General features: G+C 41.8%; 1 protein-coding gene across 25 annotated transcripts in view; it reads right to left on the reverse strand.

Annotated features, from left to right (window-relative positions):
- Positions 1-15,635, reverse strand: part of LOC307044420 (regulating synaptic membrane exocytosis protein 1-like) — a gene marked incomplete at its 3' end in the record, with an annotated part of 141,083 nt that extends 125,448 nt beyond the window's left edge. For 3 of the 25 annotated variants that reach the window (XM_079689641.1, XM_079689630.1, XM_079689619.1), the window contains exons 1-2: positions 14,850-15,634; positions 11,859-11,933 (exon numbers count right to left, since the gene is read on the reverse strand). In XM_079689641.1, the coding sequence (XP_079545767.1) occupies positions 11,859-11,933; positions 14,850-15,010 (236 nt within the window). In that variant the 5' untranslated portion in view covers positions 15,011-15,634. Of the gene's footprint in view, positions 1-9,963; positions 10,067-11,858; positions 11,934-14,849 lie in introns of those variants that run through there. The other 22 variants (XM_079689623.1, XM_079689624.1, XM_079689626.1 and 19 more) reach the window with 14 other exon arrangements.
- Between the last annotated feature and the right edge of the window lie 1,694 nt (positions 15,636-17,329).

The following is a 17,329-nucleotide window of genomic DNA, read 5'->3' on the forward strand; positions in this document are numbered from 1 at the left end:
TAACGTTACTGGCAGGACTGTTGATACTGATCCATAACAGAAACTAATGCGCAAGTATCAGCCGTATCTCGCGTTACCTAATGCAACTCCACACTACGGTGCTGTGTACCGGAGGAGAGACGCGAGATACGGCTGATACTTGACGATCTGGCGGAGAAAGGTTGTGGAGCCTCCGTTGATATGCCGTTGTAAATAGCTTGATGGAAAGCAGGTGTGTAGTCGGGGAGGGTGCACAGCTGATTGTAGCAGGTGAGTGGAGGTTGAGCCGGGAGCCAGGAGTGACAGCCACCACGCACACACAAACAACACAGACAGGGGGAAACAAACAAACACAAAGGAGACGGCTGGAGCAATACAGCCACCACAGCGTTACCTAATGCAACTCCACACTACGTCTTACGGTGCCGTGTACCGGAGGGGAGAGAGAGAGAGCAGCGAAGGGGGGGGGAGAGAGAAGTTATACGGTTTCCTGATAAAGCTGTGGAGAGTATGTGCTGCAGGGAGGTGGATGCACAACGCACCCAGGAACGAACGCTAGCTCCGGTCCTTTTTACTGTGGACTCGATGTCCTGACAGGCTGGTATTTGTGCAACCTGCACAAACACAATACTGCACCATGATTACAAATGGTGAAATACAATGTAAAACTACCGAAAAATACCAGCTCACTAAAGCACAACCGCTCAACTCAACGCAACTACTAACTATACCTGCGGTCAGAGAGCGGAGATGTTTACCCTTTGTGATGTAATAGGACGCGTTTGACGTATGACCTTAAGAAAAAGCCGTTTTTAAGAGCAGAGCTCAAAATTGCTCCTTTCCCTCTGAAAACTGTGTCCTTATGTCTCGTAAAACATATCAAATCCTACATTCACTTTTTTAATTGTAATTTTCAAGCAAGTTTAAGCATAAATGTAGAAAAAAAAAAACCCTGCAAGATGCTCTTTAAGAGATCCACCTACACTTTAACACCTTATTATTTACCAGAAGGAGTCATATCAATATGAGACTCATAAAACGGGTCATAGACTGTGGTTCAGCCCCTGACAAATGCTCATATAAAAAGACTGTCTTTTGAGGAACTGTTTTATTTTGAAATTGAAATTGTTAACGACCTGAAACTGTTGGTGCTGAATATATAAAGAAATGTTGAACAAGAGTAATATCCAAATCTCAGGAGGCGCAATATTTGTTAAAGATAACATTTTGGGTCAAAATACCGCTAGTACAGTAATGCCACAATGTCAAGAAGTATCAAAGCTAACGTAAGGCTACAAATATTCAGCGTGAGGATGTTTAGTAGTCTCATTTAGCCACTTGTTAGCAACTTTATGATATATAGAAGCTACAATCTCAAGCTTGTGTTTACCAAAGATCTTATTTAGGGAACCAACAAAAAGTATGTTTTAAAAAAATGCTGACTACGTGACCAGGGAACAGGAAACAGTGGCAAATGCTAACTCAGGGTTTTAGGACTCATTCCAGCCAGACTCAAGACTAATTTAGCAAATTCTGACTGCTGATGCCTTATAGTATGTTTATTTTCAACTTTGGAAAGCCTTTTTAAAAGCTGTAAAAGAAAGAAACACAGGCTCAAGAATAACCCGGTGACCAATAGCTGCCTTATAGGGCAAGGCTAATTTGTAGCAGCAGAATTTAGCTTAGGTTGTAATTTTGTCCACTTTAGAGAATATATTTTAATAATCCTTTATTTTTAAATTTATTTTTGTGTGAATCTAAAACACGATAATTCTACTTAAAATGTTTATTCGGCTTAAAACAGAGATGTGACGGATATGATGTTTCTCTGCTATATGATGAGTGCTGCATCCTGGCGGCTCACCATATGGCAGCGGGGACATGGAGAATCTCTCGCCCTCTAGTTTTCTTCATCTCTGCCAAGCTCTGTTGTTCCTCCTCCATCCCTTCCCCTCCCTCACTTCCGTCAGAGAACTCACCATGCTGAGCTGCATGGATGTACTCTCTCTCCAACCCCCCCCCCCCCCCTATCTATCCACCCATCCCTTTCATATATATAGCTCTTCTCTTTTTTGGATTTTGATTGAATTTAGAATTTATTTAGGAGAGGTTTGAAAGGTTTGGTTATAAATTCACTCAAGGACAATGGAGAAATGTTCCCAAATTCCAAAAGAGAAGAAAAATGTTGATGCAATCCAAAATGGTGTTTTAATGAAGTATGACAATATGTGATGCTTCTGATGGTGGCTCGCCAAACCAACTCTCTCCGTGATAGTTTCTCCTTCCCTCCCTCTACTCTTCTCACCTCTCCCTTCCTCCTCTTTCTCTGGATACACTTCACTCTTTATTCTAGCTCTTGCTTTGTTTTTTCGTTTTAACACTTTTCTCTCTAACTCTCCTCTCTGCCTCCATATTTCTTTAAAATTGTGCTGATCTTTCAACAGGAAAAGTGTCTTTTAAAGGTCCCCTATCATACTCTTTTTCTCAAATATATATTATAGTTCTCACTCAGTTATATACTAAACATGTTTCTGAAGTGTTTGGCTCGAATTACCAAACAGATTGTGTGTTGTAGCATGCCATATACCCCTCTGTTTCAGCCCTGTTTCAAAAGTGCTGATTCTGTGTCTGTAGCTTTAAGTGATTGGTTTAAAAAAACAAACACACAATGGTGCTCTAGTAACCCTTTCCCACCAAAGCGGTTCCAGGGCCGCTTCGGAGCTAGTGCCCGATTAAGAACGCCACACCTAAACAAAGTCAGGCAACACTAACCAGGCATAGTGTGATGCTCTTTATTTTTACCTTACTTTTAATAACCATCTGTTATTTCCCTTTTTGAAAAGCAGCACAATGTTTGAGCTGCATACATTTTCCTGTTGTTTTAATTGCAACTATCAAGTGGAATCAATACAAGGGCTACACAGGTTTCTATGTCAGTCTATCACAAGTTAGATCATAATGAATAATATGAACAGCTTATGCAACAATATGATATCAACAAATAGTCAAGAGAGTCAGATGAGCCTTGTTTGCTATGCTAACATCACCCTTTTAATTCCAGAGAAACTTTAATAATGGCGTTATGATGCCAAACAGTATCAATTCAGACTAAAACACATTCAATTATGGGGATGGAGGATATGCATCAGTTACCAAATCATTGCAGACTGCGCAATTAATCCTAGAGAATGAATGGTGGCTTGATTTCAACAAATACAACTGTGGTACATTACTTAAATAGTGAAGCATGGGCCAAAGATGAACTTGTTATATTTTGGAGCAGATCGCAAATCCCAAGGCTAGATTTTTGCTGATAGCTTAGCTAGTTATCTAGCTAGCTACAGTATCTGGCTAGCAACGATGATAAAGAGTTCTAAATCATTACAGACTGCTCATTTAACCCTATACAAATAAATTGTTGCTTGTTTTCGACACCAGTATGCAAGTGGTACGTTACTTAAATACGGGTATAACTTTAAGTGCTGTGTTTACCTCCAAAAAGAAAGTAATGTTTTCGGTACCGTTTGTTGGTTTGTTTGTTCTGTTTGTTAGCAGGATTATGAAAATACTACTGGAACAATTTTTATGAAACATAGAAGGGTATAGCATGGGCCAAGAATGAACTGGTTATACATTCTTTTGGAGAATGCCCTTTTAGTTACTACAGAGTTTCCTAGTGGGTTAATATCAGACTTCCAAACTCAGTGCTTATAATCTGATTATAATTGATCCCAATACACTTCAGGTAAATGTAATGAGCACACCATGTGCTACTGCATGCCTGACGTCTTATAAATACTGCTAAACTAATTTTTTTTTTAAAGAATGACGCAAGAAGCATAATAATCGTATTACTCTTAATGAAGTCTCTGGACTTTTTAATGTCAGCTAGATGTGGGAAGGCTGGGGTACATTAGGGAGGATTTCGTAACATGTACTGTGTTAACACTTGTTGTCAATGAGCTGACAACAACAAAAGACCCCCCCACACCTGTCTTTTTATCGATTATTTAATCCAGGATCCCAACCTGTCATTTGGAAAAATTGACCAACAACAGCCACAAACTCTGAACCTCTTCACCATTCTCAACTCATGTTGAATGTTCAAGAGCAGAGCAAAACAATAGCATTCTCCCCAAAATTAAATTAAATGTGCCAAGAAGAATGTGTGTCACACACAACCACACATTAACATACAAACACACACACTTGTTTTTGGTCAAATAATTAAGGAAGGTTTAAGCACACAGTTTAGAAGACTGAAGAAGAGACTTACATAAAGGAAATACAAAAAAGACAAGCCTCCAAGAAATACAAAAAGAAAGATAAATAGAACAATTCAGTAGATAAAGATACAGAGAAAAACCGGGGAAGAGATAGACAGAGGGTGGGATGGAGGGCGGGATGAGAGAGAGAGGAGGGACAGATGGAGAGAGCACCAGAGCCAACAGCAGAGCTAAGTGGGTAGTGTGCTCCCCAGACAGAGCTCCATATGGCCTGGCAACGCCATACACAGCCAGGCAGCACAAACAAACCTATACACAGCATACACACACTGACATACACAGCATGTATACGCACACAGATACCCGAATACTCCTCCACACAAACAATTACATGAAGCGTTGCTATGTAGTCATACATATAGAAGGTTTGATCTGATGGGGTTGCAAAAAAAAAAATCATTATCCATTTATCTGCTGACTCTTTTCTAGATGAATCATTGGGTATGTAAAATGTTTTGCATGAAGAATTCCCTACAAATATTAAATCGATTATCCAAATAGATACTGATTATGTTGACTAATCTTTGCAGCTATGGTTGCCAAGTCAAGAACATCCAATATGGAAATGGTTTCCCCCCTTTTTTAATTTTGAATTGTGACATTTACTGTAGAAATATGTCAAATTGTTGTGTTGCAACAATATGTCAGTGGCTTGTTGTTGCGGCAGAGACTGGATTAACTTTAGAAGCTGCAGTGACTCAATGTATTTCCAACTAATAGTGGAAGAGGAGCGGTTATTTTGCTTGAATTCAGTTTTATACATGCGGGGAGATTTATACCTCTTTCGTTTCAGTCCGTGACGTCATTGGGACCAAAAATAGACGTCTGTAAATCAGTAATTGTTTTTAATGCTCAATCAACTACCCAGCACGAACACTTATAGTCCTTTTTTAAATCATTAGGGTCTAACAATTGTAATATTCACTAAAAGCCAAATTCAGAGTTATTTTTCCTCTCCATTCATTGGAGTGGGCACTGAGCCGACGTGGGGCTTTGGGAACACAACAACGCATGCTCTATTGGCCCTAGTCCCGCAAAATCCAGTTGCTTTTTGAATCTACAGTCGCTCCTTTTTTTGCTTCATGCACCGCTAACAACTTTAAAGGTCCCATCATATGGTTTTCTGGTTATTACCTGTCCCCTTGTGTGTTATGTAGCTTTTTCTGCATGTAAACGGTCTGCAGAGTCAAAAACCCTCAAAGTACACCCTGTAGCGAGTCAAACTCTAACACAGAAAATACCTGTCTATGCTGCCCCAGAACGCCTCGTTGGAGACTTCTCTTTTTCCATTGTTTTCTTCCAGGGCCTATTGACGTCACTAAGTCCAAATATACCAATTGACAAACAGCTATAGAACAATAGGCACACCCTCTGCCAGGGTGGACTCCCGAGCAGCTCAGGAGTCCGCCCCACGAGGCTCCCGGAGCAGACAGTGTGAGGTGGATTTCCCGCTGTGTTTCTCTGGATGCTGGATATAGACCAGCGGGACACCGCGGACCGCTACCCCACGCAGCAACCAGGAAACTACACCAGTGATCCACCTCACACTGTCCGCTCCTCGAGCCCCACAGGGCGGACTAGCGTCCCACCAACACGGCACCCAGACCCCACGCAGCATTCTCATCTGTTTGTCCTTACTGGTGTCATTTTCTGGTTGTTAACAAACGCCATTGTAAAACATAAACACTGATGTTCCGCTGTAACTGTGGTTGGAGGGGGGGAGCAGGAGCTCCAACAAGGCGTGTAGGACAGAGAGTGAATACACATGCTATACAGAGATGCTGTATGAGAAACCAATGTGAGTTTGGAACATTGAACAATGTACATTTATTCTAGTAGACCTCAACAATGGAATTATGACCAGTAGAAATGGCCAAGACATGGGATCTTTAATAGAAATTATAGTAGCCCCGCCCCCAACGCTGTATCCAGTACTCCTTATACATCCATGCTGTATACTCCAAAGTGTGATCATAAAACGCTTGGTTCATATCAAAGTCAAGTAAAAAATGACCCATTACCACAGTTAATAAATAAGCATTACGTTCCATCCAGTAAAGATGGAACTCTCTCAAGCATACAGAAATGTAAGTGAGAGTGAGTCAAGTCCCTCCCCTGGTCCCAGCTGGAGCCGAGACCCATTGGAGGACCAGGATAACAGCGCATCCCAGAAGGAAATAAGGAAGTGACTACTTGCCAATCCCAGGGGTCACTGAGGTTACTACGGGGCTTCTGGGCCATCGCCATGGAACCCTGCTTTCAGGAGACACCTGGCCAATCATATTTAGTGATGTGAAGTGTAAACACCTTTACACTGCTGTACATCTGTGCTGCCTGTACAGGAGCTTGGGGTTCACTGTGCATACATGGGGACGGGGGGGGACAGGAGTATAATGTACGCTTGTGAGAAGTATTGACACAAAATGTGACCAAACCTACCAGTCAGGTGTTGTGGTGCTAAAGGCAAGCAAATCTAGATCAATTAGGGTTTCGGTATCTGCTTGGTTTCTGTTATCGGTTAATTACAGTTTACAATATTCTTTCACCAGGAAAATCATTTCAACATTTAAATAACATCCTGTTTAGCTCATTTGAAGACCATTCCACGTGAATGATCCGCATTACTTTCAGTAACACAGTTGGTGGCAAATACACTCATTAGCAGGTCATTAAGTCACTTCTTGTTCATTGGTAGATCGTTTGAAAACATCTTTAAAAACCCAGAAGACAAACATTTTGGTGTAAAAGAAAAGGTCAAGCAGGTAAAGCAGATCATGCCTTTCAATCATTGAATTGGAATTGTAGCAGCCGCTTTTGAAATCTACCTGCCTATCAATTGTGGTAAACCTGATAAACACAGATTATTTCTCTCATTTCTCCAGGGGGTTAGGGTTAGGATAATTGACCGGGACATATTGAACTGCACCAATTTCTTCCAGAAAGAAAAACACCCTGCTACTGCTACATTTATGTCAAGCTGTAAGTCATTGGTTGGTTTCCCAAAAAATAAATAGTAATGGAGGAAGTGGGACTTAGACCCCGTTTACGCGAGGACGATACGGGTTGTATCTGCATAGTTTCTCTTGCGTATAGCCCTTTCGTTAACACGAGGCCATAACAAAACGATAGAAACGAACCCCGCAAACGATAACGGGTCCCAAGGTGGATAGATCTGCAAACGGAATGCTCTGGGGGGTCAAACGGCTCCGTGTGTACGCCCTATACAATCATTTTCTGATAACGATGAAATAGCCATGCCTCCCTCTCCCCACGTCTCCTGCTCATAGATCAGCTGCTGGACTGTCAGAAGAGGGGGAGGAAAAGAGAGGCTCCATTTATTATTCTTATATTATTATATAGAGTCGTTATCAATTTGTTTTAAAGCTCAAGAAGACCTCTGACCGGCACTTTTTTTTTTTTACAAGTCTTTTTATTTCATTATAGTGTACAGTAATCGATGGCATCGACCGGCACTTTTCTAATTTTGTCCGGAAGATTTAAACTTTAACGGACATGTTGACAGGAGAAAACATTTTTAACGGAAACTCTGCCGCACGGTTCCCTCTTCCCTTGGAAGAGGTGGGTGTTTTTCATCTGCTGGTGGACTACCGGAGAGAATTACAGCAGCAGCACATGCCGTCCACCGCGTAGAATAAACAGAAGGGCAACCATGGCAACCATGCTCCGGGGTCTTCTTCGCTGCTTTTGGTGTATTTTTTGGTGGCAGCAGACATACAGGCCCGGCATATGTACTACAGCGTTTCCAGCGGGTCGAGCGGTCTCGTGTGAACGGATACGTTAAATGAATCGAATGCGTGTGAACGGAATACTTTTTTGAAAACGCATACGGTGCGTAAACGCAAACGTTCCCGTGTAAATAGGGGTCTAAATGAGTTGATTAAACTCCATGTGACACTGATATATTGAATGGTGGACCTTCAAGAGAACATACAAGAGTGCATTCAGGTACGCACGCTCGATAATAACACAGTGATATTATCATTTGAAAGCCTTGCATATAATGATTAACTACAGCTAAAGGATTACATGTTCCCCTACAGGCTCAGAAACCTCTACAACTCTTGGGCTTATTTAAAACTCTCGGGTGATGAACTCAATAGTACAATGGGTCATGTTTAGAACAAGACCTTTTCTCTTACAGAGCGTTTACATCGCCAGCAGCTCCATCGACAGATCACCAGAAGTCCATTCTGCCGAACAACCTGGCAAACACTCAGCAGGAAGTGACCATCACCTGCCAGCTCTCCCTGCCCACTTTATTTCCTTCAGACATCTGTGAATAAATATTATGCCGTGAGAAATACACAACGATCAGCTCATGTCTGCCTTCCAGGGTTTCCCTGCGCTTTGTTGCATTTCACTTACTAAAATTAGTTCAGGAATGACCAGTGACGTTAAGAAAATGTGGATTGGGTTAATTAAGTCCCAGCTATGAATGCTAACCATACATGCTCATAAAATGACCACGTAGGTATTTTATCAGCTAGAATAAGTCAATTCCAAGGATGCCAAATAATCTTAAATCTCTAGTTTAAAAGAAAGCAATTGATCTTGAATTACATTTGCATTTATCTTGTTGTCAGCTTTCCAGCTTACTTCCAGCTTAAACTTACTGACAAATTGCAATGGTTTCTCTATTGAAATAAAATAAGAAGGCTAACTCTATGTTCCTGGTTATACTGTGTGAGAGAATGAAAAATTCAGTTCAATAAGATAACTCTAAACCAACATTATAAAGCTGTGTTCAGACTGGGGATGTCACAATAACAGAAATATACATTGCATTTAAATTAGCTGTCAAATGTACACACAATAAGTACAATCTCATTAGTAATTTACCCAAATTCCAGAAAAGATTCCAAAAAGTATCATTTGATACCTTAACATGTTTGATTTAAATGTAGAATTCCATGTCATTCAACATACACTATCTTTTATTATTGTTTGCATTCTGGTAATTGTGAGAATAATAAACAGGTCATAATTCTCTCTCTGATATCTATTTTATATTTGGGTAAAAACATCTTTTTCAAACTGTATTTATGATTTTGTCATTGGATAAAAGTGTCAGCACGATAACATATAATGTAATCTAATGTACCATAAATGATTGCATAGTGTGAATCAAACCCCCTTAACCCTAACCCTAACCCTAATTAACCTATTTGTATTGGCTGCTTACATCTAAAGTTAATTAGCTCTCCTGTCGATTTCAAATCGGATTAGTTATTCGAATGTAGAATTGGGTGTGGAAGAGTTGAAAGTGAGTCTACTGTGGCCCTTTTTCTATTGGATGATATGACGCTGGTTGGTCTGGAGTCCTGACAAATCTAAGGGGACTTGTGAAAAACGAGAATGGTCATGTTTTTAAAAGATACTTAGCTTTGACTTGATATCATAGTATCAGTTCTCCCTATTTAAGATAGACAGACCGTAGTGTTAGAAATGTGGGGGAACCAATGCAGAAAGTTCCAGTGAAAACCCAAGCTAACACTTTTTAACACACCATAGTTTCTGTCCAAAACAAAACATTAGAAATCATAAAATAGCCTCAAACAGTTCTCCTGTTTTGTTGTGGTTTTCATTTAAATATCTGTCGTGACATTATATTGTGAATGGACCCTGCAAAAAGCACAGTGATAAGATACTGACTGTGAATAATGTGGGGAATACTCACCGAAAAGGCATATAAGGTTACAAACGGGGGCCATATAGGGGGATTCCTCAGAGAAGAAGATGTGCTCCAGCTGACTTACTCTGTAATCCCACCTCACTCTACTCTGAACCAACAACACACACACACACACACACACACACACACACACACACACACACACACACACACACACACACACACACACACACACACACACACACACACACACACACACACACACACACACACACACACACACACACACACACACACACACACTCCAACACACATTAAGTGCAGACATAAACAAGCTTTATCCTTTGATCATTGTGCGGCAGGAAAAAATACATTACTGGCTGCAGAGGTCACTGAGAGCATAAACGTGCGGAAACTCTCACGTTGACGTGCAAATAAGCCAGTGGGGACAGGGATGCTCCCATAACATCAAAGAGGGAAAGAGACGTCTTGTTCAAAAAAGGCTTCAATTCAGAAAACACCTACAAAATAACCAGGCTTTATACAAAGCGAGAGGGACCAAGCCGAACTGTTACAAAGAAGGGCTCCTGATCAACCCATCAAGCATCCATCCCCACTCATTTGAGACAAGGTGGGAGTCAATATTTCAGTGTAAGCTAACCGCTAACCACCTGCTTTCTTAGTATGATACTAGTTGGAAGGCTTCGATAGAAAAGATCCATGATTTGCATGTTTACAGGCGAAAAGAGGTCGGCATCTCTGAAGCTGAAAGTATATTTCCCAATGTGAACTTGCAAATTAGAGTAAAAATGTTCATAACAACTTCAATGTCAGTCAACATCACGGGTTGCTTTGATAACCTCATGATGCGTTATCGATATTATTGGTATAGTTTAACCAATATTCAAATGTTTCTGAGAAGTTACAGATTTTCTGTTTGGTCTGTCATCTACCATGGAATACTACAGTACTCAAGATTCTAAGTAGCCACGGTTAAAATATTATCGCTACAACATCTGGAGGATTAGCAGATTCAGATTGGTTTGTTGGAACAACTGGTTACAAACCACCATGTTGACTTTTGTAATAAGAACTAGCTTGCTGCGCTTACTTAACGCTGACCTTAGGTTTTTTATCCATCCTGTTTGGATTTACCTTTTCATATACTGAAAACGTTCCTACAGCTTGTCCACTTACACTATCTTTGCAAGTTTAGTTACTTTAAAAACCCCTAGGTGATAGATATAATCCCTCCTACTGTCAAAAACAGGCTATTATTGTAATCTGATGCAAAGGGGTGGAAAACTTGACTTGTCCGGTAGGCGACTAATTAAGCCAAAAGCCAGCAAACTAGCTTAAAGAGCGATTGTGAGTGGGGTTAGGGTTAAGTCTCCACCCCCATGTGGAAAAACCAAGCTTTTGTTTAGCCTTATGTGATGCGTCACACTTGCCACTTTTTATACAAGCTAACCTAAAACTACTATATTAACTGAATGTTTGCCTTAATACAAATGTTAACCCTACAGAAGATCTGATGCATAAATGTTACTTTGTTCTTCTTTTGTTGTGATCATGTAGGAACAAACTAGGGCAAGAAAGTTGGTAAATATAAATCAAAAAGCGTAGGTGAGGTGCCTTTGCAATGCCATTCAACGACCATACAAATCCCATCATAAAGGCTTAACTCACGCTTGCATAAGAAAGCATCAGAACAACAGTTTGTCTTTTATACTGTTGACTCATCCAAGGTGTAAAATAGCTTTCACAACAAAACATGAATGTGAGGCAAAAAAAAACCATACTGCCAGCTCCTGATTGCCGGCTGTTTTTGGACCACTCAGGCAGAAGTAAGTAAAAGTGACGCAAAAGCATCTATTTCATTTCTTTTTAAAGTCCAAGTTAACAAAGAAATTGGTTGAAAAATATCTGTTGTCACTCACCGGACATCATTTTGTTGCGGAGGTTTCTTCTGCCCAACCAGGTTCACCGTTCTTGCTTGGATAGGCTTCTCCTCTCTGAAACACAGGAAATGAGGAAGACATGACTTATTATGAATTGTGTCATAATTCGGTTATAAAAGAATAGCAGCCTAGTACAGATAGTTTTCTGAGTTCCAACCAATCAAGCCCAAAAAAAAAAAAAAATCGTATTGCCGCGCCAAAGATATACCTAAAGGCGTCGATGGCCAGCTTTTGACAACAATGAGACGCTTTCAATATGTCCACTCACACATTGACGATGTGATTCCAAACCATCTCATCCATAAACATGAACAGTGTTCTCTGATCCGTTAGATCACAGAGGAAACTCGAGAGAAAAATCCCCGCCAACACCCACGCTTTCTAAAGCATACATGTCTTTTCATCGTCAACACTGTGGGTGCCCCTTTGATTGTGAGACACTTTATGCACATCAGGACCGGTGATATCTCTTTGCTTCTTAAGGATTCTCACCACCCGCTGCATTGTTATGCTATTTTTAAAATAAGTAGTGATTGAGGTAGATGGGACGTCCTCGGATTACTCTGGGAAAGTGCACTGCCTATTTCCAAATTGCATACTTATATTGTGATCCATGTATGTGTTCCAACATTTAAGGATCCATTGGTTTTCATTCACTTTCTTGAATTGAATGAAAATGAATGGAAGCCAAAGAAAGACAGAATAAAATACATTCACATTTCTTAAATACTACAGCATGGTTGACAAAATGCTTAGCAGTGATTCTAATGACCACAGACGCACCATTTATATTCTTCGGATTGCTAACAGCACCAATACTGGCCTCAAAAAAACAAGCATGTTTTATACACTATCTTTCAATACAATTGTGTTTCCGTTATCAGTCCCAGTCATTCATATCAGGTTAGGGTTAGGGTAGGGCAAGGGTCCACTGTGTATGACCAATTCCTTGGCTTCTGTTACCTTGTATACACAAATATCCCAATCACACAAAGATGTACTGTATTGTACAGATAGCACAGATATAGGTTTTTCCAGCAGGATTTTTCATACCGTGATGTTACTTTTTTCGAGAATTTCTGAAACAATACCGATACTGTTGAATCCTTGTTATGCATTGTTGATAGATTAGCTAAAATATCTAAAATATAGGAAATATAGGGAGTATAATAGCACATTTATAGTCAATAGATGCGAAAAACACCACACACCTTACATTTTTCATCCACCTAAGCTTTAACAATGGATATCAATGTGTTTCCTGTGTATTTATCACGGACTGAGACACATTCAGCACATGATATTACCTTCAAAAAGAGGGTGCTGACATTTACTATCACTGTGAAATCTAAATAAATTATACATTTTACTTATTAAGGCTAATGCTGACATGAGGTGATTGTAAGACAATGCCAGAATTCACTTCCATTGAGCTAACAGTTTAATCAGTGAAGTGAGAAGTGGCTAGGGCTATCTGCTGTAATCCTATGCTTTAAAAGCAACGCATCTGACGGTAAGTGTATTTAAAAATTCTCATAAGAGTAGTTTATTCCCTGCCTCTCTGCATTACAACCCACACTGCCCTACTGCTAGTACACTCACCATGAATGTATTAGTCAACCAGTGCAAAGCTTTTCAGTGCAGTTCGTAAAGGCACACACACACACTGCTCTGCTACTGCGATCTCAATCCAAGCAGTGATGAGGGGAAACGATGCTGAAGCAAATATAGGTTAAGACATGTATGTGCTGACAGCCTGCCTTCTGTGCAGCCGCTGATATGAGTGAATCCACGACTGCTAATAAACTACTGAAAATGATGCATAGCCACTTAGCCGGAATATATAGCCGGAGCCATGTATTGGACATTTCCTTCTTTAGATGCAATGAATCGATCCTCCGTTCCAGTGCTGGGCTATCAGTCCGCACAGGGGGCTTAAAATAGAACAGAGACATAAAGCTTGAGGAGCGCCTCGCTTAGGTGGGTCGGTCTATCTTTCTCGTGCAGCTTCATGCACACCATGCCGAAAACGTGAGAAAAGGCATTGTTTTAACTTGGGGGGGGGGGGGGGGGGGGGGTGGATTTCTACACCGATTACAGTGAAAAATAAATCCAGATTAGACTTTTCACCCTGCATGTATGTATGATGGTAGATAAAAAGGAGAAGGAGGGGGGGTGCACACAGTTAGTCACTCCTGATTCAAATGACATTAGGACATTACACAGGCACCTTTCCTCACACTGTTACAGGACTACTGGTTCTATAACAGCCTGTGCAATGTGTGTGTTGCAAGAGCACTGGCCTACATACAGTGCATACGGCTGGGAAAGGCTCAACCGCACCCCAGAGCTGGGAACAGCAGCTGTTGAGATGGATGCTCACAGAGAAAGCCAACAGAGAGGGGTTTTTACTTTTACTACACTCAACGCCAGGGAGGCTTCTGCCATTTCCTGCTGCATCTATAAATGAAACAAAAGTCAATCAGCCACTTGATGTTAGGGAGACAAGTTCTCATGAGAAATAAGACCTTGTTTTTTCATCTGAGTGGAGCATGATGCTGCTGATGATGATGGTGTGGTGACACACCCCTTCATCCTCCCACCAACCTCTTCTTCCTCTCTCCTGAGCAAAGTTACACCTGACCCAGCACAGTCAGTGTGAGCATCACACTGGACCAGAGTAGAGGATGTGGACCCTGCATGGTACAGCTGCACACATCTGTACATGGGCCTGGAGTGAGAGAGTGGAGGGACCTGCATGATGTAGGCACACACACACACACACACACACACACACACACACACACACACACACATACACTGCTTCCCCATGCTGAAAAACAATCAGAATGGAGCCCGAGGTTTACCACATACATAAATAGCCCATCGGGCCCAGTCTCTCTCTCACACTACCCCTCTCCTTCTCTCTCTCTCTCTCTTTTTTTCTCTCTCTCTCTCTCTCTCTCTTACTTTAACATGGCATCCTCCTTTGCCTCCTCCTCCCGTTGCCGAGCCAGCACAGCCATGATGATCTTCCTCTCGTCCTCCGTCAGATGGCTCAGGTCCGGTTCCGGGATGGCCGGGGCGACGGGTGGGCGAGGGGCGCCCCGAGGCCCCACCGAGGCGAACATCTTCCCCACCACCACCACTTTCCTCCCCTCCCTCCTCCTCCTCTTCCTCCCTTTCGCCTCCTCGCCTCAGTCGGGATCACGGAGAGAAAACCCGCTTGCGGAGCCCACGGATCACGACATGGCCCACGGACAAAGCGGCGGTTGGAGCGACTGATGCGGAGTTCCCATGGCGGCGGCGGGGGGCACCCAGGGCGGCGGCGGGAGCAGCAATGTGTCGCTGCTAGCTGCGGTAGTAGTAGTAGCAGCGGTGACGGTGATTGCAGTGCTTCGGTTCCCGGTTTTCAGCCTCTCCTTCTCCCTCTCGCTACTCCGCTGTCTTCGCCCCCCACCCCCCTCCCACCGCCCGCCTCTCCCCTCCACCACCTCGGTTTCACGGGGAGTACATATCTCCAGCAGTCGGTCGGGATGATGGCACACGGGAGTGGGATGTCGCTTCCTTCCTTCAGGCCGGGCAGAGAGGGGGGGCCCGGCTGAGTCTGCTGCTGGCTGCTGGGCGAGGCGGACTCTTCTGGTTGTGCAGCCGCCGCTGATGCTGAAGCTGCTGTCAGGGAGACGGAACCGTCAATGGGACCGCAGCTCCTCAAGCGCGTTCACTTCTCCTGCGGCGGGAGCGCGCAGCTCTCATTTGAGAATGGGGGGCTCCACTCACCGTTCAGATGCGCGCTCACGCCAACATAGCACACTGAGAAAATAAATTGTTCATCAAGGGTGCATTGTGGGTGTTGTAGGACCACACCTCGAATGAAGCATCTTTTATGTATTCATTATGAAAATAAAACAAATGGATTATAATTAACGGTTACTATAACATGCCTACAGTATTGTTTGCTCTCTTAAAGTGGTATAACACTTTAACATCTGCTGACTTAAAATCTTGAACATGAAATGAGTTAACAGACATTTATTTAAATGACATTACTGTAATTGAAAATCCTACCTCTTGATATATGGGGATGGATCTGCCATGTTTAAGGGCTAAACCCCCTAAAACGTAATAAAATCACATGTATCACTTCGTCTAAATCCTTACTTTTTCAATTAAGTTGGAACTACATAAGTTCACACGAAAATGTAATAATAGAATAACAGATAATAATGTGGCTTTATGCCTTACATTCATATTTAGGAGCGACAATTAAATTATTGGAAAATGAATGGAATTGTAACCTTTAAAAAAGAATGCAATCAATTGTATAGTGTTTACTTGAACCATTATTTCAGTAAGTCAATGAACAATCAACAAAATGTCTAAAAAGCCATTTTCCAGTAGTGTATCTGAAACCATTCACAGTAAGAGTGTTTGCACCCTCCTCTTCCTCCTCCTCCCCCTCCCACCACTCATTGCGTGTGAGAATGACGCGCATCCCCTTTTCTTTTTTTCCCTCACCCTCCCTCCCTCTCTCTCTCTCTCTCTCCCACCTCTTCATTCTGTCCTTCCTTTTTATCCATCCTTCCAGCATTTCCAGCTCACAAACACATTCTCTCTCACACACACACACACACACACACACACACACACACACACACACACACACACACACACACACACACACGCACACACGCACACACACACTGCTTCCCCATGCTGAAAAACAATCAGAATGGAGCCCGAGGTTTACCACCTACATGTATGGCTGTAGGGTGAAATTTACAGTATGTCAGTGAATGCCATTTGAATTATAGGCTGTGTGAAGAGGTTTACCTAAACATTAGTATTAGATACATGAGTATACACCACATAAGCTGTAGAGACATGATAATTAATTGTGACACATTAATCTAAAATTAGTAACACATTTACTTTATTGGAGTACTTTTAGAAACAGAATTGGGGGAAAACTGATATCTGAAATATCTAAGAATTACTGAAAAAAGACATTTGATTATGCATTATTTTTCTGAAATCTGAAGGGTCATACACACTGTGTGGATAGTACAACCAGGTGGATTTGTATTTCAGCACCATGGTCAGCTCTCTGAGCATCAGTTTAAATCAAAATGCAAGGAGAGAGCCCACATGTAATGAGAGGGGCAGCAGCTGCAAGTCGGTGCATGAAAGTAAAGACTTTAAAAAGACAACCAGACATGTAATCGTCATCATAATAACACCATGCAAACCAACAACATTCCCTGTCAATCACAATTGAAAGGCTTGCATGGGCTGCTCGACAGCTTTCACCCAAACGAGGGTTCCTATTTAGTGCAGTAAAATAAATGATAAAGAAAAAAGCAATGGTGGTTGGAAGTGATCTTTTTTGTGCATGCATGAGTTTTATGTTCAGATATGTTCAGATAACAATACCTTTAGTAAAGGGCTGT

The sequence above is a fragment of the Notothenia rossii genome (assembly GCF_949606895.1).
Source record: "Notothenia rossii genome assembly, chromosome: 6".
NCBI lineage: Eukaryota > Metazoa > Chordata > Actinopteri > Perciformes > Nototheniidae > Notothenia > Notothenia rossii.